Source organism: Pelodiscus sinensis, chromosome 6 (genome assembly GCF_049634645.1).
Source record: "Pelodiscus sinensis isolate JC-2024 chromosome 6, ASM4963464v1, whole genome shotgun sequence".
Lineage (NCBI taxonomy): Eukaryota > Metazoa > Chordata > Testudines > Trionychidae > Pelodiscus > Pelodiscus sinensis.
The window spans coordinates 19772353-19799959 of NC_134716.1; the positions used below are offsets into that span (position 1 = coordinate 19772353).

General features: G+C 44.0%; 2 protein-coding genes across 6 annotated transcripts in view; both read left to right on the top strand.

The window, feature by feature from the left end:
* Nucleotides 1–9925, top strand: part of PLIN2 (perilipin 2) — a 34779-nt gene extending 24854 nt beyond the window's left edge. For 4 of the 5 annotated variants that reach the window (XM_006129985.4, XM_025188169.2, XM_075931502.1 and 1 more), the window contains one exon: nucleotides 8614–9925. In XM_006129985.4, coding sequence (XP_006130047.3) covers nucleotides 8614–8748 — 135 coding nt within the window. In that variant the 3' untranslated portion in view covers nucleotides 8749–9925. Of the gene's footprint in view, nucleotides 1–3098; nucleotides 3192–8613 lie in introns of all 5 variants that reach the window. The other variant, XR_012904616.1, reaches the window with a different exon arrangement.
* Nucleotides 9926–14501: 4576 nt separating this feature from the next.
* HAUS6 (HAUS augmin like complex subunit 6) overlaps nucleotides 14502–27607 on the top strand; it is a 31434-nt gene continuing 18328 nt past the window's right edge. Inside the window, exons 1-5 of the mRNA XM_075931507.1 lie at nucleotides 14502–14828; nucleotides 16106–16201; nucleotides 17608–17686; nucleotides 20349–20481; nucleotides 25786–25933. Of these exons, the coding sequence (XP_075787622.1) occupies nucleotides 14695–14828; nucleotides 16106–16201; nucleotides 17608–17686; nucleotides 20349–20481; nucleotides 25786–25933 (590 nt within the window). The 5' untranslated portion in view covers nucleotides 14502–14694. The remainder of the gene's footprint in view (nucleotides 14829–16105; nucleotides 16202–17607; nucleotides 17687–20348; nucleotides 20482–25785; nucleotides 25934–27607) is intronic.

Genomic DNA, 27607 nt, shown 5'->3' on the forward strand with positions numbered 1-27607 from the left:
TGTGGGTATGTCTAGACTACCTGCCTCTGTCGCCAGAGGCATGTAGATTAGGCTACCAGACATAGGAAAATGAAGCGGCGATTTAAATAATCGCCGCTTCATTTAAATTTACATGGCTGCCGTGCTGAGCCGACAAACAGCTGATCAGCTGTTTGTCGGCTCAGCGCGATAGTCTGGACGCGCAGATGTCGACATTAAAGGTATTTGTCGACCACCCAGGTCGACCATCCCACGAGGCATACCTGGGTGGTCGACAAATACCTTTGATGTCGACACCTGCGCGTCCAGACATCGCGCTGAGCTGACAAACAGCTGATCAGCTGTTTGTTGGCTCAGCACGGCAGCCATGTAAATTTAAATGAAGCGGCGATTATTTAAATCGCCGCTTCATTTTCCTATGTCTGGTAGCCTAATCTACATGCCTCTGGCGACAGAGGCACGTAGTCTAGATGTACCCTGATCCAGCCCTGGTCCTGCTGGACACTTCTGTGGCCTTGTTACCATGTAAGCCACACACCAATTTACACTGGCTAACGTCTACACTACGAGCCTGTTGCAGAAGAGCAAATGGAGTGCTCATTTGTATATGTCATATTCTCATTTACATTGCCTCTTCCTTTCCCTTTTGAGCAAGAGGTTTTTGTGGAAAAAAGCACTGTGTAGACAGCACCTTCTTGTGCAAAAACGCCCTTTTGCGCAAGAGCCATTCTTCCTCTTTGAAAAGGCACTGTCTACACAGCGCTTTTTTGCGCAAAAACCTCTTGCGTGGAAAGGAAGAGGAAATGCAAATGAGTGACATGCAAATGAGCACTCCATTTGCATTTGCTCATCTGCAAGAGGCTCATAGTGGAGACATAGCCTGTGAGAAACTTACTCATTCTGAATTAACTCCCTTGCCAAAAGGACTTGTAGATGACAGCTAAGCTGCTGTAGTTGACAACTGGTCATAAACTTTCTCAATTGTAAACTGATAAACTCATTTGTTGTTGTTTAAAACTAAAACACTACTAGGTAGAGGCTACCCAATACTTTCTTGATCAGTTGATGTGAGTTCTTCATAGACTTAGTAAAAGCGCTTACCAGCTATAGTATCTAAGGCTAAATAATCATTTGGACTGTGGGCCATATCCATGCCACCAGACACTCTTGAACAGAGCACAAATTGTATTTACTTGCAGTTATTGTTGTATGGACCTTGACAAAATTTTGACAAATAGACTATCCCTGTGCTAAACAAGGTACAAATGGGTGCCTGTGTAATCAGTGCTGTCAGTTCTTCCAGTCTGAGCCTAGAGGCAACCGTAAGTAGTAGATGGAAGACTAAAGAAACCATCTTCTGGTTCTGTATGCTGAGAGATTCATGACTGAATTTTCAAATGCTTTTAAGTTTTGTGTGGCTGGGTCTCTTATAGCACTCATTGGTCTGCTACTTCTCCTGATCAGAGACTGAGCAAAGGCATTTGGGTGATTGCTGAGCTGACTTCCAAGGAGAAACTTGCAATCTGAGCAAGAGTTTGTATTAAAAAAAAAAAAAGAAAAACTGGATGCTGTTCCCACAGGAATAGGACTATTTGTCTTAGATAAATATTTGACTGCAGGTCCATAAGAGGATATTTTGGGTTCTGAGCTTTGTCAGCCATTAAAAGCAAGCCTTCAGTATTGTGGTTCAACAACAGTGCTGTTTAAACTGAATTATGACTGTAACTTACTCCTGTCTTTACAACACAGTAGCTATTGGTATAAGAAGGCTCTCTGAGCAGACACCACTCCTGCCACATGATTTCAGACAGAGTGGTATTAAAATGTCAGTTTTCACTGACTAGCATTAGAATTTAAATTGCAGCTTCTAATTCTCCAAGGCTGTTACATGGCAAATATGGATTAAGTCAAACTACTTTGTACCTTCATCTGCTCTGGGTCTATTTTGAAGCCAGGAGCTAAAAGCATTACAAACAGGGAGAATCTGTGCAGCACTAAAAAACCTTGGCAGGAATAGAAGCTATTCATATAAATACCTGACTTTTTACTTTCCTCACCCTATTTGCATAATAAAAAGCTCAGTTACACTGTATAGAAACACTACCATCAGGTTGAGAATAAATCTGAGGCTATGTCTAGACTACAAAGATAAATCGGAAAAAGAAACTGCTTTCCAATTTACTTTTGAATGAGGCTTTTCTGAAATCTGGCCCATCTACCTGGGGCCAAATTTTGGGAAAAAAAACTCTTTTGGAACATTCTTTCTTCTTCGTGAAATGAGGTTTATAGGGATGCCCACAAAACACATCCGCTTTTTCGATATTTTTTTCAGAAAAGTGGATGCATTCCCTGGATGTGGCAGAGCTTTTCTGGGATGCTTCCAGTATCCTGGAAAAGCTCTGTAGTCTAGATGTACCCTGAAATGCATTAACAAACACAACCGAGTAAGGCAGTGGATTTGATATTGGGTTGAGCTTCCCCAAGGTGTGACCCATGATTTCAGGGACAATGATTTTTCTCACTCTAAATACGGTTTAAGCTAAGGTAGGGCTAAAACAGCCAGACAGTTTTCTAGGAAGGAAAATGCTACATAGCTATTGATTTCTGCTGTCAGCCTTAACTCGGCTATGTCTACACAGCTTCCCTCTTCTGTAGAAGCCTATGCAAACGAAGTGCCATGCTTAATTTGCATAATTAATTAGGAGCCGTTTTTGCACAAGAGATTTTTGTGCATGAGCTGTTCTTCCTCATTTTTTCAGGAAGAACAGCTCTGCTGTAAGGGGGGTTTTGCACAAAAAGGCGCTGTTTAGACAGCAAAAACCTCTTGTGCAAAAATGGCTCTTAATTATGCACACGAAGCGTGTCAATATGCTAATCTGTACTTCATTTGCATGGGCTTTTGCGGAAGAGGAGATCTGTGTAGATGTAGCCATAGCCTCCTTTCCTACACAGTGATAATAATTTGTAAACTACAGCAGTCTTAAATATGCTGACTTATGAACAACTGCACTGACATCTAGAAAAAAGATTATAACAATTTGTAAATTTAAGCCTTATGTAATTATAAGATCTTTGGATGTAAAGCCATTTTTAGATGCTAATGATTTTTATTGCTACAGGTTTTGTCTAGGATAACCATTTAAGATTCCAGAAAACATTTGTACTCACTGCAGTGCTTTTCCACATCCAAAACGCATTCTTAATTTCTTCAGGTTAGTGCCAGAATCTGTACTTGCATATTATTACAAAATATCTGTCATTACACAGTACTTTCTCCAACAAAGAGCTTCCAGTTTCCATAAATAACCTCGTCTGTGCCAGTGGAGTTGCACAGGACTAGCTGAGAGTAGAATGTGTTCCAAGCCATCAGGTGTGTCTAGACTACATCCCTCTTTTGACAGAGGGATATAAATTAGACACTTCGAAATTCCAAATGAAGCTGGGATTTGAATTTCCCGTGCTTCATTTTCATAATCACATCAGGGCGCTCTTTCGAAAAAATGTTATTTTGAAAGTGAAACCGGAGTCTAGATGTGGTTCTTTCGAAAATAGAAGCCTTTTTCGAAAGATCCTGTAAACCTCAGGTTTACAGGATCTTTTGAAAAAGGCTTTTACAGGATCAGGCTTTTACAGGATCTTTCAAAAAAGGCTCTTATTTTCAAAAGAACCACGTCTAGACTGTGGGTTCACTTTCAAAATAGCGCTTTTTCGAAAGGGCGCCCTGACACAGTTATGCAAATGAAGCATGGGAAATTCAAATCCTGGCTTCATTTGCAGTTTCAAAGTGTCTAATTTATATCCCTCTGTCAAAAAGAGGGATGTAGTCTAGACGTACTCATCTTGATTCACAGGCAAGCTGAAGCTGTCGCCATCTTGTAAAATACCTGTTGGTGCTTTGTAATATTTTGACTGACTACATACAGTAGGACTCTAAAGCTCCCTGATGGATTGACTGAATGCTGCCTACAAATCTTTTTCCTATAGCAGCTGGAAAAAATGGCCAAAACGTTTCAGCCACAAAAATGAGGACCCATATTCTAGCCTGCAATTATCAATGAATTCTGCTGACTGCTTTCTCAATAGAGTATTAAACTGGGGGGCTGTGTCTAGACTGGCCAGTTTTTCCGGAAAATCAGCCGCTTTTCCGGAAAAACTTGCCAGCTGTCTACACTGGCCACTTGAATTTCCGCAAAAGCACTGACTTCCTACTGTAAGAAATCAGTGCTTTTTGCGGAAAAACTATGCTGCTCCTGTTCGGGCAAAAGTCCCTTTTGCACAAAACTTTTGCGCAAAAGGGCCAGTGTAGACAGCTGAGATTTGTTTTCCGCAAAAAAGCCCCGATCGCGAAAATGGCGATTGGGGCTTTTTTGCAGAAAAGCGCATCTAGATTGGCCATGGTCACTCTTCCGCAAAAAGTGCTTTTGCGGAAAAGCGTCCATGCCAATCTAGACGCGCTTTTCCGAAAATGCTTTTAACGGAAAACTTTTCCGTTAAAAGCATTTCCGGAAAATCATGCCAGTCTAGACGTAGCCAGGCAGTGCAGTGCTTGTTAGTTTAACATCTGGTCAGTAGTAGAATGCATACTCAGTTATACTGATATTTGTTCTGAATTTATTCTGTATATGAAGATTGAAACATAAATTTTTAGCCTCTTAGATCCATGCAAATAAAAGCTGAATCCATGTGTACTAAGATTGTAAAGTAAGCAACTGCTTTTATAATCTGGCTATGTAATTCTGTTTCAAAGTTCCTTAATAGCTTTCCAAATTTTTCTTACTGAAGTTATTATCAGAATACCAATTCAATTCTGATAAGACAGTGAACCAAATGCACACATCATTGGAGTATAGTTGGATTTTTTTATGGAATATTATAATAGCGAATGTAGCTAGCATTGATGGAGGGGGAGAGAAAGAGAAATTTAATCTGACTTCTTTGGTCATGGTCGGAAGAAAAGTTCCCCATCAAATATGAAACAACTAAATTATAAGGGTAAATACAGAGGTGATGTAGAAGTTAAACTCCCTTACATTAAAGACTTATCTTTGGTAGGGGATTTTGCATTCATCTAAACTGGGGTTGTCATAAATTGTGCCAGTGCAGCACATATTTTTACATTTATCAGATTCAGAATGAAGATGAATCTAATGTAGCTTCTGCTGTAGGCTAGCATAGTGCATTTACACAAGATTTGCAATTGGGGTAGCAATCACTAATGTTAACAGGCCCTACTGGAGTCCCCTGGAGCTACTTACATCCATTCTTCTAGCATCTAAAAGACATTAAGTGCATTTAAATTGACAAGGTAGCTGGAGAAGGTATAAATCTCTGTAGCTTCAATGTAGACTTCCTTAAAGTTGAATGGACTGGGTATAAGTAGTTGTGCAGGAGTTTATTGTAAGGCTAAGGCTATATCTACACTGCTCACCTTACAGTGACATAACTATGCTGCTACACTCATCCCGCTGTAAAGTATGTAGTATAGTCCTGAGAGCTCTCCTGTTGACAGAATCATGTCTAGTGCTTTACATTGGTAAAACTTCTGTCAGGCTATGTCTAGACTTCTTCTGAAAGAGAGTGGCCACACTGCAAAAATGCATTGAAAAAGCGATCTGCTTTTTCAAAAGGTAGCGTCCACAGTGAATGGATGCTCTCTAGCATTTCAGCTGCAATTACTGTGGACGGAGTAGCTACCAGGGCACTTGTGCTTTTTCCTCTTTCCTCTTCTTTCGAAAGAATTCCCTCTTCCCCATCCACATATGCCTTTTTCCGAAAGCCAAAAGAGCTCTTTCGGAAAAAGGTTTCTTCCTCATAGAATGAAGATTACCAATGTCAGAAAAACCCCTCTGTTATTTCGATTTTTCTTTTGGAAGAATGGGTTTGCAGTGTGGACGTAATTGAAGTTTTTCCAGAAAAACAGCCATTTTTCCAAAAAAACTTTGTAGTGTAGACATACTCTTAGGAGTATGTTTCTTCACACCTTTTGCCAAAAAAATGTGGCACAGCATAACCTAATTTACGTATCTCCAAATTTGGCTCCTGACATCTTTGTTGCGTTGTTTTAGAATTCTTAGTTACTTGTGTGGCTAGAAGTGCTATGTTCAAATCCTGAAAGTGTACAGTTATTTTAAATGTGTTACCATATAATGCCTTTATAACTGTGGATTTTTATGCATTAGGGTTCTGCAGAATAATGAGAGAATGGGGCTTCATCCCAATAGAGGGATGGAGCCTCATTCTTGTTGCCATTTGGAGTCGGTGGGTTTAATGCTATTGATCGCATTAGAAGCAAGATCAAGCTCTATCTAAAACTAGTCAATTGCTGCTATATTTTTTATGCTGCACTACTTGTGTGAAGTGCTTGAGGCCCAGGATGATGACAAGGTCTTTTGAAACCAGTTTTATTATACTGGGGGATGCTCATATCTCTAGAGCCCTATGCCAATTTCCCTACCTGGTAAGTCAGTTTCAGATCCAGATCTCCACTAACTACAGAGGTGGCTGAATAATATGAGGAGCCCACTTACTTCTTTGGTCCATGTCTCCCTGTTCCAAATGTGTCATCCCTGATAACAAGAACTGATCATAGTATGCTGCATAGCACACAAGACAATGCCATCAAGATAGTCCTTTTGAAGAACAATCTTCCCAGTGAGAAATAAATAACTGGGTTATTTCTCAGTCTAGCATCATGTTTAAAATAGTTCAAGCAGAGTAGAAAATGTATTGGTATTTGCTTGCTGTTTTTTCCGGGGGCTGTGTCTAGACTGGCCAGTTTTTCCGGAAAATCAGCCGCTTTTCTGGAAAAACTTGCCAGCTGTCTACACTGGCCGCTTGAATTTCCGCAAAAGCACTGACTGTAAGAAATCAGTGCTTCTTGCGGAAATACTATTCTGCTCCCGTTCAGGCAAAAGTCCCTTTTGTGCAAAAGGGCCAGTGTAGATAGCTCAGATTTGTTTTCCGCAAAAAAGCCCTGATCGCGAAAATGGCGATCGGGGCTTTTTTGTGGAAAAGCACGTCTAGATTGGCACGGACGCTTTTCCGCAAAAGCACTTTTTGCGGAACAGCGTCCGTGCCAATCTGCACGCTCTGTTCCGAAAATGCTTTTAACGGAAAACTTTTCCGTTAAAAGCATTTCCGGAAAATCATGCCAATCTAGACACAGCCTCTGTGTAAACTTAAGCACTGTACACATATTGCAGTTGCTGTACAAATGCTATAGCTGAGTTTTTCTCAGCTTGTCTACATTTAAGCCAACTCTGCATCAAACTGAAAAATATATTTACTTTGTGGTGATTGGGTAAAATTAAAAAAAATGCCTCAATCAGCTAGCATAAATCACATTTTCAAATGCTCCCATGCTCTTAAATATGCATATTTCACTGAATGGAATGAAAATCAGGCTCCTAATTAGCTTCTGAAAATTTGGCCCAACATCCAAACATGCTCAATGTTTTACTAACCAACTGCATAAACTACATATACAAATAATTGAAACAGATGAGTGATGCAATGTATATTCCGCACTTGCAATGTGATCGTGTTAGTTCTGTTGAGGTGATGGTGGTCGATTTAAATGTATATTATTAATAGCTCAATTCAAGATACTTGGTGACAGATTTGAACTTTTATAAATGGAAGTTTAGCCATATAGTCTTATTTCTTAAAATGTTGATCAGTGTGAATCCATTACAAATACAGACTTCTCTTAGCAAACTATTGTGAAATGTTAATTTATTTCAATTTTCAGGCAATCACTTCCCCGTGTGATTTCTTCAGAGCAAAATTGACACATACTGCTTGTGCAATGTAGAAGAGCTTGTATTGAGATCACTTATGGTGTATTTGTTCTGTGAATAAACAGGCTTTCCACTTAGCACCTTTATATGACATTTCCCTCCCAAACCTCATTCCCCTCTGAGTTTTGAAGTGGCCTGAAGACAAAGGTGATATAGCAAACATAGGCTATGTCTGCACTATCGGGCTATATTGGAAAAAGGTATGTAAATTGCTCTTTGCAATTTGCATACCTTTTTCCAATAGTTTTTTTGGAAGAGGCTTTTCCAAAATTTGGCCCATCTACACTGGGCCAAATTTTTGAAAAATCCCCTTTTTTAGAAGAACCGTTCTTCCTCATTGGAGGAGGAAAACAGGGCTTCCGAGAGAGCGCGTCTGCTCTTCCACAAAAAAAAGCGGAAGAGTGGACACGTTCCCTGGACATGAAGGAGTTTTTCCGGAAAAACTCCATAGACTAGACATAGCTATATATAACATCTCTAAATTGATGGGTACAGTATACATACAGTCTTTGCAAGAGATCAATCTTATTAGACAACCTCCTTCTTAACATACCATCTCAAAGTATTATGAAATGTTCTGTATTGAGTGCAGTTCTATTCCACCTTTGTTATAAGAATATATCTGTTAATCAACTCATTTATCTTTCTTAAGATGTTTGTCACCGTATCTATCTAAAATAAGACTGAGAATGTGTGATTTGTTTAATACTTTGGGCCTGATTTTCAGACTGCAGCTCTGGTTGACTTCAGTTGGAGTCTTTGAGTGCTCAGCTTTTTGCAAATCAGGTCTTTTCACTTTTTACATTAATCTTTATGTGGGTTTTTTCCTTTTCAGGTGCCAGATTTCACTATCACCGATTTGTCCTCAGAATCTGATGATATTCCAGACATTTTGGGTTTGGATGAGGAAGACCAGCAAGATTTTTCACGCACTAACGGCCCTATCAGCATGGGACCAAGAGCTGAATAAATATCAGGCACAAAACTGTTCTTTTGATTTTATATGGTTTTTTTGCCATGTTAACTTATATTTCTGCTGTTTAAAAAGAAATCTATATAGCTCTTGGAATGTACAGTTTTGGATCAATTTTGTTTCATTTAGCTGCATCGAAATTCTGATTTGCATCTCTTTTTTTATGGATTGCATTTTAGCATAACTCTATAGCATGGGTATCAAACTTTAATCCTGCAAGCCTGCTATCAGTGTAGCCAGTTGAGGTGCACATCTATTTAAAACTGTTTTGCTATTTGGTTTGCTTTCAGCAACAGCCAAAAACAGCACTTTACACAAAGGGCTGTCAGCAAAAGGAAACGGACTAGGATTTGCTGATAAAAGTTTCCCTCTTTTAGTCTATGTGTAAAGCACTTCTTGCATCTACCTCTTTGCTGCTGGAAAGGATTACAGGCTGACCATGGGATCCTAGTCAGTTTTGATGGGACTCTGTCACCAGAGTTTGAAACAGTGTCCCTCTATAGGAAGTGTTTATAATGAAATAACTCCGTTTCCCTCTATATTCCTTCCATGTATATGTACTTCTGTTTCCCAGGGGAGACCAAGGATGGGAGTTTGAGTTAGAAGAGCCCCAAAGTACAATCATGGGACCAAGTGCAGAAGGAAATACAAATAAGAACACAGAGAATAAAAAGGGAGAAAGAAATAGGAATAAAAAGCAACAAAAAAGAGAGAAAAGGAGAAAACAAAATAACAAAGGGGAAATGATATAAATAATCATGGTCAAAAGGCAAACAAAGACAGAGGAGGAACTCACACATACCATCTTTTTTGCTGAGTGATCAAGTAGGGCAACTTTAATAACTAATGGCCTGATACTGCTCTTCTTGCACACACCATTGACTTCAGCAGGAGTTTTGAATATATGAGGAATACAGCAGGATTAGCCCCAATCAATGTTATGTTACTATCCTGGTTCTTTGTGCAAAAATCCCACTATCACTATTGGGAAGTCATGTGGATTTTATATGGTGCTAATCTTGTAGACCAGGCCCACTGATTTTGATTAGGCTCTTGCTATAGAATGATGTTGACACCCCTACTCTATCATAATGTACTTTCTGGTTTTTGTGAAAGCTTTGAAGTCTAGTCACTGAAATGCCTTGAAATAAAGTTTGAGCTATAAATCTTAGAATTGGTGTGGTTGCATTTCTTTGTTGTCTCATACTTAATTCCTGTCTAAAGAACTCTCATTTTAATTATTTGAAGCAGGGGACAGGATGCATTTAGAAAGGAGCAGAGGGGTGTCCAATTCATAAATTGACATACACTGAGCTAAATCTGACCCTAAGCAGGCAAGTGACAGTCTCACTTGTGGGGCTCACACATACTCATTTGTGGAAGAAACAAAATTGCTGTATTCTGCATGCATCTTCACAGAGCCAGAGGTGGACTGATTATATTTGTTGCAATATAAGATGATTTTATTTGCAAAGTTATATGTTTGTATTAGAACAATTTGTCATGAATGACTTTTACTGGCTTAAAACACTATAGCGGTAGCACTGCTCTTGTAGCTCTTCAGTGTAGACGCTCACTACGGTGACAAGAACAGGTCTCCCATCACTGTAGTTAATCCATCTGTGACGTAGTGGGCATGCAGTACACTCTGTTTGGGCAGGTCAGGCATTCACTGGTTGCTGTGTTTGGGCTGTGAGTGACCCCTACTGGCCTGTGTCTGTAAGCACTGCCCAGCGTGGGGGGTCGGCTGAGGAGCCTGAGGTCACGTAGACAGTGACCCAACCCGTCCTACCTGTTGTGGGCAGGGACTGAACAAAGGAAGTGAGTTTTGGGAGGAGTCCGTTTTTTTGGCTGGGAAACATGAAGGGAACAGATTAAGCGGAGTGCTGGGAGTTTAGGGGCCTAGGCACCCCACCCCAAGGGATCTACGGCTGCCTGGCCCTGACTCCTTAGACCCACATCACGCCTATGATATGCTGTAGCCTGGAGAAGCAATAAACCCTCTCTATTCTACTGGCTGGCAGAGTCTGTTCTTGCTGCTATGGGGGTGCAGAATCGGGGATCCCCAATGTGCCGTCACACCATCTCCCTGAGGCTATGTACATACTACAGTTTATGTTGCTCAAGAAGTTATACTGCTTAGTGGTGTGAATAAGCCACCTCTCTGAGGCTCTGTCTACACTACAAAGTTTTTGGGCAAAAATGGCCGTGCAGGAGCCAGCAGCACAGGCATCCCCCTTTCCTTGCTGCCTCTGATACAGGTGTGTGTGTGGGGTGGGGGGCAGTGTATAGTCTAGAGATTAACTGGTAAACCGAGGCTTATTGGTTAATCGTGCACATGACTGCTAACATCCATTGACCTATCTGTATTCAGGAGCAGCGTGAGGGCGGCTGTGGCAGCTGGCGTGGAAGGCGCAATCGGCGCCCTCGCCTGCACAGCCGTCAATGGCCGTGATGTAATCACGGGGCGCCCCGGCACCCTGCGATGTCATCATCAGGTGCCTGGGCCGGTGACATCCTAGGCAACTGCCTAGTTTGCCTAGGCTCACAGGCCGCCCCTGTCTGTATTAAAATATTCCAAATGATGGCAATAAGTCCAGTTTTTCTGGAGTTGCTCAGGCTCTAGGACACTCACTAGGAGGGTGGTAAAGTACTGGAATGGGTTACCTAGGGAGGTGGTGGAATCTCCATCCCTAGAGGTTTTTAAGTCTCAGCTTCACAAAGCCCTGGCTGGGATGATTTAGTTGGGATTGGTCCTGCTTTGGGCAGGGGGCTGGACTTGATGACCTCCTGAGGTCTCTTCCAGCCCTAGGATTCTATGATTCTCTGGATAGCTGAGGGAGGTGTAGTTAATGGGCACCAAGTGTCACACATTTTAATGTTCCAAAGTTTCGGAGGGGTAGCCATGTTAGTCTGTAACAGGAAAAACTTCCAGAATCAAGAATAAATAAGGGAAGGAGTGGGAAGGAAAAAAATTGGAGGGGGGAGGTGAAGAGGACATTGGATAGATACATTTCTAAGAGACAGCTGAGCCAGTCTGTATCAGGAAAAACTTAAAAAACAACAAATAGTCTATTAGCACCTCAAAGAATAAATAGTTAAAAGAGGCTGATAAGAACCATTAGTTTGCACTAGGAAAGGAAGAGTACTAACACCGGATTCTGCACAGACATCAAGATCCATTGGCACCTTCATTGGCTGATTGGTTGATAATGTGTGGACCATCAGATATCACAATTTAGACTATTTGCATGAGAGTTAAACTTGAGAATGAAGTGGAGTTCCAATCCTTCTCTGTGTATTTGGCTTGTGGAATTGGTCTGAAACAAAACAGCAACTTGTAGATCCCTTAATGAGTGTCCAGGGAGGTTAAAGTGTTCCCCAACAGGTTTTTATGTGTTGCCTTTTTGGGTATCTGATTTATGTCCATTAATTCTTTCCCATTGGGACTATCCAGTTTGTCCAATATACATGGCAGTGGGCCACTGCTGGCATTTGATGGCTAGGATTGCCAGGTGTCCGGTATTGGCTGTTTTTCTCAGACGGAAGGCCGCTTGGGACATTCTTCCCATGCCACAGCTGGTGGGGGAGGAAGGAGCTTGGGGATTTAATGGTGCCGTGACTCTTTTGTGTGTGTGTGATTTTTGTTTTGTTTTGTTTTTTGTTTTTGCTCAACCAATGTTTTTCCTACCATTTTTGTGAAACTATCTGGCAACCCTTTTGATGGCATAGATCACATTACTGGATGTGCAATTAAATGAGCCTCTGATCTGGTGGCTGATGTGGTTGGGTCCCGTGGTGAAATCACTTGTATAGATGTGCAGGCAGAGTTGGATCTGGGGTTGATTGCAGGGGTTGGTTTTTCCTCCCCTACCCCCTGCTTCCTTCCCTTATTTATTCTTGGTTCTGGACTTCCAACACTCCCGTCATCTGAAGAAGTGGGCTGTGCCCACGAAAGCTCATGATACCATCTCCATGTTTTGTTAAGTCTCTAAGGGTACATCTACACAGCAAAGTTATTTTGAAATAACAGCCCTTATTTCGAAATAACTTTCCTAGCGTCTACACAGCCAAACCGCTATTTAAAAATAAATTTGAAATAGCAGCGTGCTTATTTTGAATTTGGTAAACCTCATTCTACAGGGAATAACGCCAAATTCGAAATAGCTTATTTCGAAATAGGAGGCCTCCAGCCTTCCCAGGGTACCCTGGTGGCCACTCCAGCCTCAACCAAGAACACTTCTCTCTTTCCGTCCCTCCCCATCCCTGGAGCCCTTAAAGGAGTAGACTCTGGCCACAGTGCCTGTGCCAGCTCCAATCCTGCCAGCCCAGAGCCAGCAGTCATTGCCCCGATCAGTGGCCGCAAAACATGAGCCAGCAAGCCACTGGCAGCCAGCCCTCCACCGCTCCATAGGAGCAGTCTGTCAGCTCCCAGGAGCCTGCCAGGGCCCGGAGAAGGCGGGCACCTTCCTGGTCCAGGGTGGAGATCATGGACCTTATTCAGGTTTGGGGGGGATGCCCCCAACGTCCAAGAACTCTGCACTAGACAGAGGAACGTGGCCATCTATGGCAGGATAGCTGCCAACATGGCCACCAAAGGCCATATGCGAACCCAGGAGCAGGTTCTCATGAAAATCAAGTTGGTTCAGCGAGACCCCCAACCCTGAGCTTCCCCTCCGCCTTGCTTCCCCCTTCCAGCTCCCTCCTCCCAGCTTTCCCCCTCCCCTCTCTCACCCCCTCTCCTGCCTCCTTTCTCCAGTCTCACCAGAGTTTCATTCCCTTCCCCCACCAGTTTTGTTAAATAGAGTTTGTGTTCATGAAAATACGTGTATTTTATTTGACATCAGGAAGGGGGGTTAGGGAGGGGGTAAGTGGAAGGACGTGAGGGAGGAATGAGGCACAAGCCCCCAGTGGGGCAGACCAGAGAGGCTCTTAATGCTCCTCAGGGTGGAAGCTCTCCCACAGGGCCTCCTGGATACTGACACCACCCGATGGATCTCCCAGATGGCAGCCTGCAGAAAGTGCAGCCAGGCTCACAGCAACGCGTCCAGGAGAAGCACCAGAGTGCTGTGGTGTCCCGAGTGAGGGCAACAAGAGCATGCTGAGACAAAATGCTTTGCTGTCCCTCATTGAGGTAGACAAGCAAGCAGGGAAACCTGAGAACTGGCTGTCGTGGGGGTGGGGTGTTGCAGTCCCTTTAAGCACAGACCTCAGATAGCGTCAGGCAGCAGCTCCACGCAGTAAGTCCTGACGGGGAGCCCTGCTGGAACTGGTTCCAGCTGATCTTAAATGCGATTCAGCGTCCACCCAGTGTGGACGTGCTATTTTGAAATAGCAAAATGCATGTTGTGTTTCACATTGTGTGTGAAATAAGCTATTTGGAAATAACACTGTGGTGTAGACGTACCCTAAGGCGCTACCAGGCTATTTGTTGTTTTTTCAGTTTTTACTATTTAATGTGTAATCTTTATAGGTGTATGGGGGGGGGGGGAGAGGTTGATGGTCTGTGACGCAAGAGCAGTTCTGAAGGGTTATTGGTGCTTGGAAAGCCCCCGCGACAGGCTCATTCTAGGAATCCCCGCCCCGTGCCGCCTGTGACCAGCACAGTGGCTTCCGCGTAGAAGCGCCTGCTAACCATTCAGCTCCCAGAAGGCAACGCGGCCTGGACTACAGCTCCCAGCAGGCGATGCTTCCCCCAGCATGGAAGGAAGCGCGCCGCACGGCCTGCTGGGACCTACAGTTTCGCCTCCTCGAATCCGTTAGTCCTTCCAGCTGCGCGGGAGAGTTTTTCCTCGCCTTACTCTCATTGGTCGGCGGCGGGCGCGCTCTTATGACGCTGCGCGCCCGCGGCTCGTTCTGTGGCGGGTTACACGAAGCGGCAGCGGCCAGCCACTGCCCCGCGGGAGAGACGAGCCCTCGGATTCGTCCCGCCCGCCCCTCAGCATGAGCGCCCTGCCGGTGGCGCCGCCCGCCTGGGAGAAGGAGCATCTCTGGCTCTACCTGCTGGCGCTGGGCTTCGAGCCGGGCGCCGCTGCCGCCGCCGCCGGGAAGTTCAGCCCCCACCTCAGCCTGGGCGTGTGAGTGGGGGGGCGCCGCGCGTGCCAGCCGGGCCCCCATCCCTCAGCAGCGTGCGCAGGCTACGGCGAGCCCGGGGGCTTGCGAGCTGTGGGGCGGGGACCCTTCGGGCGGGAGAAGTGTTACTCGGGTGTCGCCGGGCGTGGTCCCCCCCCCCCCCCCCGGGGCGGGGCTGGGGGCGCAGGCGCTTCGTGGCTGCCACCCGGCTCCAGCCTTCCAAAACGCGGCCACTGGACAGGCGAAGAAGGGGCTGAAGGGGGGTAGCGGGGGATGCTCCCGGGAGGCGGGGCGCGATTCCACTTCCTAGCGCGAGGACCGACCGGGCTGTTCTGGGGGGTGAGGGGGGGGTCTCGCCAGGGCTGCTGTCGATGCACGGGAAGGGCCAGTCAGAAAGCAGACCGGTCGAGGCTATGTCTGCGCTGCGGTGTCTGCTCTGGTTACATCTGTGCCTGTTCTGTTTGGAAAAACCTGCCCAGATGGAACATGGAGCCTCCAAAAAGAGGCAATATCTGGAAAAACTCAGGTGTTTGGTAATCTTATCATTGCCCTGCAGAAAGCCTGGCTCTCTTGCCCTCCCCCCCCCCCATCTCCTGGGAGTCCTGGCCATGACAGATGATGTCTCCCACCTTGAAGGCAGGGCGGGTGGTGTCTGTTCTCACTTGGTGTCTTGAAGAAGCTTGTTTCTGAATTGCTGAGACAGCACGTTTCTTGCACTGACCCTTTATCTGCCAACATGGAGCTTGCTGTCGTTGCAGTCTTGTCTGTGTGGGTATCAATCAGTGAGATGTGGATTGTTGGTTGGTATGTAGAAAGGCCTTTTCACATGAGCAAGTAGGCTTCACTGTGCCCTGCACTGGATCCCTCGTAAACTAAATGGGCTTTTCACTGGGTTGTTTCTCACAAATAATAGTGTGAGAGATATTTGTCAGAATGAATGAGTTTTGGAAATAGCAACAGCTGGTGTGTGGATTTAACATGAAAGGAAGCAATTTATATGGAAACAGTCACTTTGGTAGTGTGTTGGCACTGAACTGACATACCTCTGCTTTCAAGACAGAATAAACACTATTAATGGAATTGTATAAATATTATTAGGGAGACTAGAACATTGCATTGGATTAAAAATTGTTAAAATAATCTAGAAGGGTTTTGGCCAAACTTGCAGACCAAAGAATTTCAGGGATTTTGAACACTGAAATTCACACAGCCCTACATTTGTTTGAATGCTTCAGATTCATTTAGTTTTGGTTGTTTTCACTAACTACTTCATATCTATCAGGAACATGTTTGACAAACCGAACAGGGATGCTTTTCAAGTGGTTGTGCACTTCTTGTTGACTAAACTGGATCACTCACGCTCAATGGATGTCTTCCGGTACGCACAATTTTTGTGTAACCAATAACCATGTTCTGTAAATACTCAGTAGGAATAATCTTTGGGGTAAAGGTAATGCCTTTGGAGAATGTGTTACAAAAATCACTTACAATACATAATCTGTGTAGGATTCTCACACTTAAATTTCAGTTTTTAATGCACAACAGACAATTTACCTACATAAGATTTTTACAGCAGTTGTCGTAACAGACAATTTTGAGGAAGTTTTCATAGTGATGGCAAAAGGCACATCTCTTCACCCCCTAGTTTTGGGGCAGGAAATTCTTGCAGGGGGAGGGCACGCGAAGAATTTTAGTAAGTGGTAATGGGAAGCATTTTTCTGTGTTATTAATGGAGGCTGAGTGGAATCAGGCATGAAGTTTGGGTGCAGAAGGGAGCTTGTGGCAGGGATTGGGGTTCAGGAGGAGATGCAAGGTCTGGCCAGGAGTTTAGGTACAGGAGGGGGTTCTGACCTGCAGTAGAGGTTGGAGTGCAGGAAGGTGTATCAGGTACAGGTTCTGACTGGGAGATACCAGCACAGTGGGCAAGCAGGCTGACTGCATGCCATAAAGGTTCCATGCTGCTCAAAGCTGTAGGGGGCAACAGGTCTCCTTGTGCTGCCTCTCCCAAAGCACCATCCAAACTGATCAATAGGAGCTATGAGGCTGGAGGAGGGGGCAGGCAGTGTGCAGAGACCTGCTGTCCTGTGTTTTCCCCAACAGGTGTGCAGAGACACAGTTGACAGCAACCTCTGGTCATGGGCTTCTAGGAGCAGTGTGATTGGGGCTATGGCAGGCAGGCAGGTTGCCTGAGTGCCTTGCTGGGCTAGAGCACACTTTTCCTCTGGACCTAGCTCAGAGGGACATGGTGAGCCAGAGGAAAATGTTTAGCAGGCCCTGTTACTTAAAATTTCACTAGAGCAGGGGTTGGCTGTATCAGCTTCAAGTCATAGAATTCTCTCATTAAAATGACTAAGCATTTTTTTAATCACAGGCCAAAGACTTTTCCTTAATTTGGTTGTCAGGCAAAGTATTTTATTAGAAACTTTATTTTAAAGCAGACACCTTTAACTTTAACTTAAGCTGCTGGGCAAATTTATAAGTTGGAAATAGGGCAGCTTTAACTGTAGGTGGCACTACCAGCTCTCCCTGTAATGTATTAACGATGAATCTTTATAGCAAAAATCTGTGCAAGTGAACAGTTTTCACTGCTAGTCATTTTAGCAAACTTCCAGGTATCCTTTAATCATAGTTTTGAGTACCATTACCTCTCCCCTCCTTTATCTCCCTCATAAAAAGAATCACTACACACCTTTGCATTTTTCGTCTGTATACTTAAACTAAGAGGTAAACTAGATTATATTACAAATGTACTGAAACCGACTCTTCTTCTTTTGAAATGGGAAGATCTTGCTGCCCTCCGCTGGATAAAAAGGGAGATACTGAATTCAGGAGGCAATGCTGTGAATGGCTAAAAGAAATTTCAGTAAGTATTGGCAGGAATGAGATGATCATTGCAGTGGATTTTTGTCTGTCTAGAGTGCCACATGTGTAAGTAGCATTTTAGATTATTAAACAAAGCACCTGCCACAAAGAACCTAACTTCCCCAAGTACAATATGGCATAGGTATATATTTTTTTTAGAACGAGTTGAACTAAAAGTTACAATATGGAATGCTAAAGCCGAGGACTGTAAAGAAAATGATAAATTTGGGCATCATGGGTGCAAAAAGCTATAGCCCTACATAGGGATGTTAAATTTTGATTAATCAGCTAATTGAGTAGTTGATGGAATTTCCATTGACTGCATTTGCCATCCGGTGGGGCATTTGCTATCCTGGCTGCACCTCTGCCTTTTTAATATAGTAAGAGCCGTTCTCGCCCCAGGTTCCCGCTGCACCACTTCTGCCTTTAAAATGCCATTTGAAAGGCAGAGGCACAGCAGTCAGACTGGCTCGTGACATTTCCCGCTTCGCCTCTGCCTCCCTTGCCATCCTCCTGCTGCAGAGATGGTGCTGGGGGAACCGGCTTTTAAGCCGGCTCCTACTGCCCCCCTTTCCCCTCGCTGTGTCTGATACAGAGGCAAGAAGGGGAGAGAAAGTGACAAGTGGAATAGTGACTTGACTATCCAATAAGCCTGTGCTTATCGGCCAGTCGACTGGTTGCTTATATCCCTAGCCACACACTTAGTTTTTTGTGTGTCATTCATCAGACAAATCTGTTGGTGAACAGATTTTCTTAAAGGGTAAGGTGGGAACAGTTTATTTCAACATAAGTAATGTATATTCCCATTTATGTACAGCTATTGTAGAAGACATTGACACTGAGAATGCAATTTGACTGCTATAAGAAACTTCTCAGGTGTAGAATATTAGTCTGTTTTAGGTAAGGGCAAAGCTTTTGAAGTTTAATCAAGCTTCTTGAATAGAAATGATAAATAGGCTCCAAGCTAAATCAGTTTCCTCACTGTATCCTGGGTCTTTCCACTGCCATAACTTGTGTCTACATGAGGTTTGTAAAGCATGGCCTTCAGGCTTGGAGGGTTTCTATCATGCCACAAGATGCTAACCCCTTTCTTTAATGGCTACTATGCAAAATTATGGAAGAAAAGGTTAAAGTACAGTGAGTGCCTTTGTCATGCAAAATAAAAAAGAAATTGTGACTAAGGGTGTGTCTAGACTACAGGGCTTTTTTATTTTTTTTTAATGGCCTTTTTTCAAAAAAATTCCCCTGCGTCTAGACTGCTGCCACGTTCTTTTGAAAGTAAATTGAAAACGCGGCAGTTTTTTTCGACTGCAGGAAAACCTTGTTTTACGAAGTATAACGCCTTTTTTCGGAAGTGCTCTTCCGAAAAAAGGTGCTATGTAATGCAAACTGTGCTTTTTCAAAAGAGCATCCAGACTGCCTGGGTGCTCTTTCGAAAAAGTGGCTTGCTTTTTAAAAAATACTGGTTGTAGTCTAGATGTTCTTTTTCGAAAGTATCTTTCGAAAAAGCTTCTTTTGAAAGAGGCTTGCAGTCTAGACATAGCCTAAGGTATTTTCCAGTACGCAGTGTAATTGTACCTGTCGGGTAGGAAGGCGGTTAGGCTTCCTCTGCTGTCCTGTCGTATCCATAGTTAATCCCAACTATAGTCTGGGGGTGGAGAGGGGTGTGTGTGGAAATGTTCCTATCCTGGAGATACAGACAGGGGATCCAAACTTTTGTGAAATTAGCGTGTCTCAACTGTGTACTCTTTACAACACACAGACTGGATTTGCTTCAAAGTTTTGTTGGAGGGTTTATCTCTTCACCCCTCCCACTTTTTTTGGTTTCTCTCACTTGAATAGAGAACCAAAGTCCGGAGTTGCAAACAATTTGATATTTATTGGGGTCCGCTTCCAACAAGCATGAATCCAGTTTCCTCTCCCACCTTCTTCCTTATTCCCTTGTTTTTACCACTTACTTCCTCTTTGTCCGCAAAATATACAGTAATATTCTCTACTATATTCTCAATTATTCTACTGAAATGTAACTATCAACTCCTAAACTAAAGTGAGAATTGTAAACCAATTAAGGTGGGATATACACAACAAAATTATTTTTGCCTGCTGTATAATTCTGCAGAGGCAATGCAAATAAACAATAGAGAGATGGGGTGTGGGGGTGGGAGAGAGAGAACAAAATGAAGATTTCACCATCCCAAGTTTTAAATGGGTCCTTGCCAGATAAAGCTATCAGCCTTAGCTTTCTTTCACTCTTATAGGCTCTTCCTTTTTATCTGGAGGCAATATATTGAATCCTCTAACAGCCCCAAATTGTCTTATTCCAAACCTGTCATATTGAAATATGTCAGAGTGTAACAATATCTTTCTGGATGCCCATGTTGCTTAGCCAAAAGCCTTAGCCAAAAAGCATGGTCTCAAACTATCATACAGGTAGACTGTGATTTTGATACTTTGTTTTGTATACCTCTGTAAGAATACATCTAAATTCTTAACCTATAGGCCTTATACACAGGCCTAAATATCAATATCCTATCACTATGTAGCAGCTAAAGACCTTTATCCCATTACCATGTTCTTGTATGGAATTAAATGTGTGTTAGTTTTTGCTTTGACAGTCACTTTTTGGGAGAATGTATTAATAGTAACTAATTTCATTTCCTTAGGATGAATGTGGAAACAACTTTCCCCCAGTTGTAGCCTCACTATTTCTTAGTCCTGGTGGTCCCAAATTTATTCATCTAATGTATCATTTTGCAAGACATGTAATGGTACAAGATATGAAAACAGACTGTGAAGGTAAATTTTGTCTCTGTTTAAACTGGATCAAATACTGTGAATGAAGCAAACAAAAATGTGAAACTACTCAAGGCTTAATCTGTTATAAAAATCTTTAAAGATGTTGATCCAGATCTTTGTTGGATCTTGGGATGGAATGGGTTCAGATTTGGTCTCTCTTTTTTTAGACATGTTTTCAGTTATACTATGAGGCAGTAATACTAATTTTATTTGGAGGTTGACTTATCTAATCTTTTTCTGGTACCTAAGAAAAAACACTTGCCTGGATCTTGCTGCTAAAAGTTACGTTCATGTTCTTGTGCCATGTAATTCGTTACAGGAATGGCATCCATTTAGAGCTTCAAGGGTTTATTGTAAATGGAGAACTGGTAATTGGGTGATAAAGGTTTAGCAATAAAGGTGTGTAAGGTTCTAAGCGAGACGTTGGGAATAATTTTTGGTGGTGGTGGGGCACTTTTTTTATGGAGGCAGTGCAGAGTCTAGGCCAGAGGTTGGCTGCAGAAGGGAGATTTGGGTAGGAGAATAAAGGGTGTGGTGTCTGAGAGAGAGTTCTGATTTGGGGCTTAGGATGCAGAAACTAGGAGGGGGTACGGGTGCAGGAGAGGATTCTAGCCCGAGGGAAGAGTGGAGTAGGGAATTCAGGGATTGGGAGGGAGCTGTGACCTGAGGGAAAGGGGTGCAAAGGGTTTGGGTGGTGACCTGGGGCAGGAGGGGTTGGAGGCCTGCAGCAGGGAGTTGAGGGAAGGAGGTTCTGTCTGGGAGGTGCTTACCAAGGAAGCTCCAAACCAGCAGCCCTGTAGGTCCCTGAAGCAGGCTCCCTGCCTGTTGCAGTCCCAGGCTGTTCAAAACGACTGGCTGCTCCCTGTGGGTTTCTGCTTCAGGTGTTTGGTTGCAGAGGGAGGCTTTGAGTGCTGCTCCTGCCCCCTAGCAAAATCTTTTGGCTCCTATTGACTGGAAATCGGCCAATGGGAGCTGAGTGTTTCTAAGGGGGATGGGCGAGGGCAGCACACAGCCTTTCTTTTGGCGACTCCAGTTGTCGGAGTGTCAATAGCACTAGCCGATGTAGTTTTTTTCAACAGAGGCAAATTACATACGTTGGGAAACTAACACAATGGGACACAGAATATCCCACAAGTTCTTGGACAGCATTGGAGACCATTTTTTATTTTAGAAGGTTGAGAAAGGTACAACAGGGGAAGCTGTTGTAGATTTGATATTAACAAATAGGGAGGAACGGGTTGAAAATTTAAAAGTGGAAGGCAGTTGGGTGAAAGTGGAAAAACTGCCAACTGTCTTCAGTTGTTTTTCTTCTTAGTCTTGCTTCCCATGGGACCTTGCCTACCAGCTCTGAGTTTACTAAAGTCTGCCTGCCTGAAATCCATTTGCTATTCTCCCTTTTACCTTTCCTTAGAATCATGAACTCTGATTTCATGATCAAAGGGACATTATTAAGGGCCCCAAAGCAAACTATTCCACTGCTTAGGACAGATAAAGTATGCTAAGAGACCACCTTGGTTTAACCAGGAGATCTTAGATGATCTAAAAATCAAAAAGGAGTTGTATAAAAGCGGAAACCAGGTCAAATTACAAATGATGAATATAAGCAAATAACACAAGTATATAGGGGCAAGATTAGAAAGGCAAAGGCACAAAGCGAACTCAATCTAGCTAGAGACATAAAGGGTAACGGGGGAGGAGAGACAACTTGGAAATAGCAGACATGCTTAATGACTTCTTTATTTTGGTTTTCACCCAGAAGATTGATGGTGATTGGATGCCTAACATAGTGAATGGTAGTGGAAATGGGGTAGGTTGAAGTTTAAAAAAAACTTAGAAAAGTTAGATTACATCAGGCCCTGGTGACTTGAAGACATGCATCATAGAATACTCAAGGAGCTGATAGAGGAGGTATCGGAATCATTAGCAGTCCTCTTTGAAAAGACATGGAAGTTGGGAGAAATTTCAGAATACTAGAAAAGGGCAAATATCGTTCCCATCTATAAAAAGGGAAATAAGAACAGCCCAGGAAACTACAGACCAGTCAGTTTAACTTCTGTGCCAGGAAAGATAATGGAGCAAATAATTTAGGAATTCATCTGGAAGATAAAACGACAGGTAACATCCAGCATGGATTTGTAAAGAACAAAGCATGTCAAATCAATCTGATAGAATAACAAATCTTGTGGCTAAGGGGGAAGCAGTGGGCATGGTATTACCTAGACATTAGTAAAGCATTTGGTACAGTCGTTCATGACCATCTTATCAATAAACAAACGAAATACAACTTAATGGGGCTACTATAAGGTGAGTGCATAAATGGCTGGATAGCAGTTCTCAAAGAAGTCACTAATGATTCACAGTCATGAAGGAAGGGCACAATAAATGATGTTCTACAGGGTTCAATTTTGAGACAGATTCTGTTCAATATCTTCATCAATGATTTAGACATTGGCATAAAAGTATACTTATTAAGGGTGCCGATAATACTAGCGATGTAATTGTATAGGTGATTAACCTATAAGCAAAAGTCTACAGGTTAATACTATAGACTATACAAATTTCCCCCACCCCCACCAGTAAATTTTTTAGCAGGCTGGCTAGAAGCCTGTCTCAGTTCTGGCTTGCCACAGGTCTGGGACCTACCCTCTTTGCATGCTGCATTTAAAGTGACCTCTGATGATAGGACAAGAACCAGTGGGCTTAAATTGCAGCAAGGAAGATTTTAGATTGGACGTTAACCGCCCTGACAGGAAGATGGCTACTAACTTACATCCCTAGATTAGACAGGCATCTGTCAGGGATGATCTAGATCAGGGCTGCTCAACTTGAAGCCCCAGGGGGCCACAATGATACTCACAGCACATACCGAGGGCTGCAACTTAAGGTGTGGTTGTGTGTATATATATGCAAATAGCTTCTTTCACACTGACTGGCATGAATACAAAAATTAAGCCTTAAGCTGCAGTGCTGGACCTAAACGTGCCCAGTGTAAGCCAGTCAGCGCCTCTTAGGCTCTGTCCAAAAGGCTAAGCATGGATCTGCTGGACCATGGATGTTGCCAAACCAGAGAGTCCCAGTTCAGAAAGGTACAACCTGTATTAAAATTGACTAAGTTGGGGTTTTGGAGCAAATTTAGTCAAACAACCAAATTACCCCTCTGTTATCTGCTGGCCGAATAGAGGAACAAGTTTCTTCATGCTCTTATGAGAGACTTAAAAAACAACAAATAGTTTAGTAGCACCTTTAAGACTAACAAAACATGTAGATGGTATCATGAGCTTTCATGGGCATAGCCCACTTCTTCAGATGACAGGAATGTTGGAAGTCCAGATCCAAGAATAAATAGGGAAGGTGGGAATGGAGGGGAGGAAGAAAGAGAGACAGAGTAGATAAGCTTCAGAGGGGTAGCCGAGTTAGTCTGTAACAGGAAAAACTTAAAAAACAACAAATAGTCTAGTAGTACATTAAAGACTAAATAGTTACAAGAGACTGATAAGAACCATTAGTTTGCACTTGGGAAGGAAGATGACCAGCACTAGATTCTACACAGACATCAAGAACCATTAGCACTTTCGTTGGTTGATAATGTGCGAGCCATCCAATATCCTGATCCATACTATTTGCATAAGAATTAAACTTGTGAATGAAGTTATCTACTCACTGTCTTTCTTTTTTTTTCTTCCTTCCCTCCATTCCCCCCCGCCCCTTCCCTTATTTATTCTTGGATCTGGACTTCCAATCCTCTTGTCATCTGAAGAAGTGGGCTGTGCCCACCAAAGCTCATTATATCAGCTACATATTTTGTTAGTCTTTAAGGTGCTACTATACTATTTGTTGTTTAAATTTTTCCTGTTACAGACTAACTCGGCTACCCCTCTGAAGCTTATGAGAGACTGTTAGTGTTTCTTAACCTGGTTGTGAGGAGACATGTAGTCCAATAAGCATAGTGGCAGGAAAGGTTATATCTACATAGCAAAGTGAGTAATGCTGTTGTAAATTTCTAAGTCTGGATTGACAGGTTTGGGATTGCATTACTACTAAAAATAGCAGTCTAGATGTTTCAAGTTGGGCCCTAAAATGTAGAGAAGAGGTTGGGATTCAGAGCCCCAGGCCAAACATCTTTACAGTTACTTTTAGTGGGGTAGCATGAGTCTGAAGACCAGGATTCTGAGTCTCATTACTGCAGTTTTCTTACCCTTTAAATCTACCCTCTTGTTACAGTTGTGCGGGGAGGGAAAGGTGCATGACAAACTAGTTGTCGTCCTTCTCCTCACCTCATTGCAAAAGTGCTTATGCAGCTGCAAATAAGTCAGCAGGCAAAGTTTTAAAATCTGCCTTTCCATCTGTGCTCCTGTAGTGGTCATTGCTGCAGGAACAGCTTTTCTGCCCAAGTTAATCTTCTCTGTTCTCATGGCACTCTTCATAGAGGTGAGCCACATGTGCTATCAGTGGTTCCTAACCTTTTTTTATACTGTGAACCAGCAAACCCATTCACAAACTCTTGGCAGACTGGTAACATCCCCTCCATGCCAGCCCCCCACCATCAGACTCCCTCCTCTTCCCCCCACCCTGTGCCAGCCTCCTATTTCCAGAGTGCCAGTGCCAGCCCCAGTCCCCAATATTAGCCATGCCCTCAGAGCCCCCGTGCCAGCCCTGCCTCCAGACCCCCCTAGTATTAGTTTTGCTCCATGAGCCCCCAGCACCTGCCCCACTCCTCCCCCTTCCCTAGCCCTGTGCTGCCTCCCTGCTGTCAGCTGAGCGCTGCTGCTTGAGTTGCAGCTGCTCTAAGGCTGCTGTGCTGGACTCCGCATGGCCCTCCTGCTGCGGAGTGAACTGCTCTTCCATGTCCAGGAGGTTACCCTGTCCCTTCTTGGCGCTGGTTGGCTGAGGCGCAGGGCAGGACACATGGTAGGAGGGTAGGCACTAGTTGTATAACCTGGCCCTAGCCCCCAGAATCACCAAGGCCTGGCAGCCACCAGTTCGTGGACCGGCAGTTGGGAACCACTGTGCTATGGAGTCCCCAAGGAGTAATTTTACTCCTCTCAAAGGAGCATGTAGTCTTCTGGTGAGATGGTCAGGAAAAAGTGTAGAAAGAATAAATATAGCCTGAAAGCGGGAGGAGGAGGAGAAGAGAAATGGATAAAAGTGACTCGGAGCCATATATGTTGATACATTCCATCTAAACAAATGGGACTCTCTGTCTTATAATCGTTGCTTAATTTAAATCACCTAAATTAGAAACATGTCTTATTTCCTACAATTTAATGGCACATTTTGAACTTTCTATTTAACTGATCTTTATAGGCACCAATATACGTTTTCCAGAAGCTGTGAATTCAAGGCCTCGTAACTCATATGAGGCAGCAGCAAGATACAGAGTGGTGTTTAATAGGTTTTTACAGATTACACAAAAAGAAGACTTTATAATTCGAGAGTACCAGAGAAAAGTAAAGTAAGTAACTCTTGTGGGAGTGGATATATGACTATCTTGTTTTAAAAAATTATCTATATACATGGCAATAGATATACCTCCAGCTTAAAAACATTTTTATAAATGTCTTGCCTAATTGTGGCAAAATAGTGCTTTTCTTGGCAAGAGATAGAACAGTACCTCTTGGCCCCCGTTTTTGTGATACTTAGGTCCCTGCTAGTGATGCAAGAAGATGGTAGAGAAGGGAAGTTGTCTGAGCCCTAGCCCCTTCTAAGCGCTGCAGGTAAATTCCCCTTGGTCCTTGATGGGCTAAGGCTGTGGTCACCAACCAGTAGATCGCGAGCTACCAGTAGATCTCAGGGGCTCTTGAGCCCTCTCTGAACTGCGCGCCTGTGCAGTACATTTACATTAGATTTCCTCATTTGAGGAGCAGCTACTCACCGAGCAACAACACAGGTGAGTAGCTGCGAGGAATGGTGGGAGCTGGGAGGTCGGGAGGGCTGAAACACCCCAGCCAGCTGATTGTGGCTTTCAGCTGAAAGAGGCTGCCCCGCGCTCCAGCTGATCGGCGGCTTCTCCTCTGTGCCTGCCCACGTGGAGCTTGGTGCACCCTGGCTGAGCGCCATGGCCAGCTGGCCAGGCAGCCATTTCTCTTCCTCTAGCCCGGCTGCCCTGCACTCAGCCCAGGGAGGCTGCGTCTAGCTCCAGCTGTGCTGGAGCAAGCTTCCCAGGCTGAGTGCAGGGCAGCCGGCCAGGAACAAAGAGAAGCGGCTTCCCAGCCAGCTGGCCATGGTGCTCAGCCAGGGTGCACCGAGCTCCATGTGGGCAGGCGCAGAGGGGAAGCCGCCCGATCAGCTGGAGTGTGGTTCAGCCTCCTCCGGGCTGAAGGCCACAGCCAGCTGGCCAGCCAGCTTCTCCTCTGCACCAGCCCACTTGGAGCTTGGTGCACCCTGGCTGAGCACCATGGCCAGCTGGCTGGGAAGCCACTTCTCTTCACCTGCGCTCAGCCCGGGAAGCTTGCTGTTAGTGTTAATATCCCAACACTGTTCAGCCTGGAGCTCCCTCCCCGAGCCAGTGTCCCCTTCTCCACCTCCTCCTGCATCCAGATTTCCTCCCAGAGCTTGCACCTCTCACCCCTTCCCACACTCAAATCCCTCATTCCCACCCCAGAGCCTACACATCCTGTCTCAACACAGCTAGGGTCCAGCTAGACTGCAGGAGTTTTTCAGGATTCTGGAGATATCCCAGAAAAACTCTTCTGCATCCAGGGTTGCGTTTGTTCTTCCGCTTTTTTAGTGGAAGAGCAAACAGGCTCTTTTGGTCACCCCTATATTCCTCTTTCCACAAGGAATAAGGTGGCTTCCAAAAGAAGGGTTTTTTTTCTGACATTTGGTCCAGTCTAGACAGGCCAAATGTTGGAAAAACCTCTTTCTACAGAATTTATTTTTTTAAAGCAGCAGTATAAGGATTGGGGATAGCAAGTGATGGAAAGGAGGAAAATAGAGAGGGCAGGGCTTCAAGGAAGGGGCGGGGCAGTAGATCTTGGCTTGGTCTGTCATTTAAAAAGTGATCTTGGGTGTAAAAAGGTTGGAGACCACTGGGCTAAGGAATATCCCTGCTCTACTGAGACAATGTTTCCCTCCAGTTCTCTGATTCCTCAAACCTCAGTAACACACCTTCAAACACTAGTTCTTT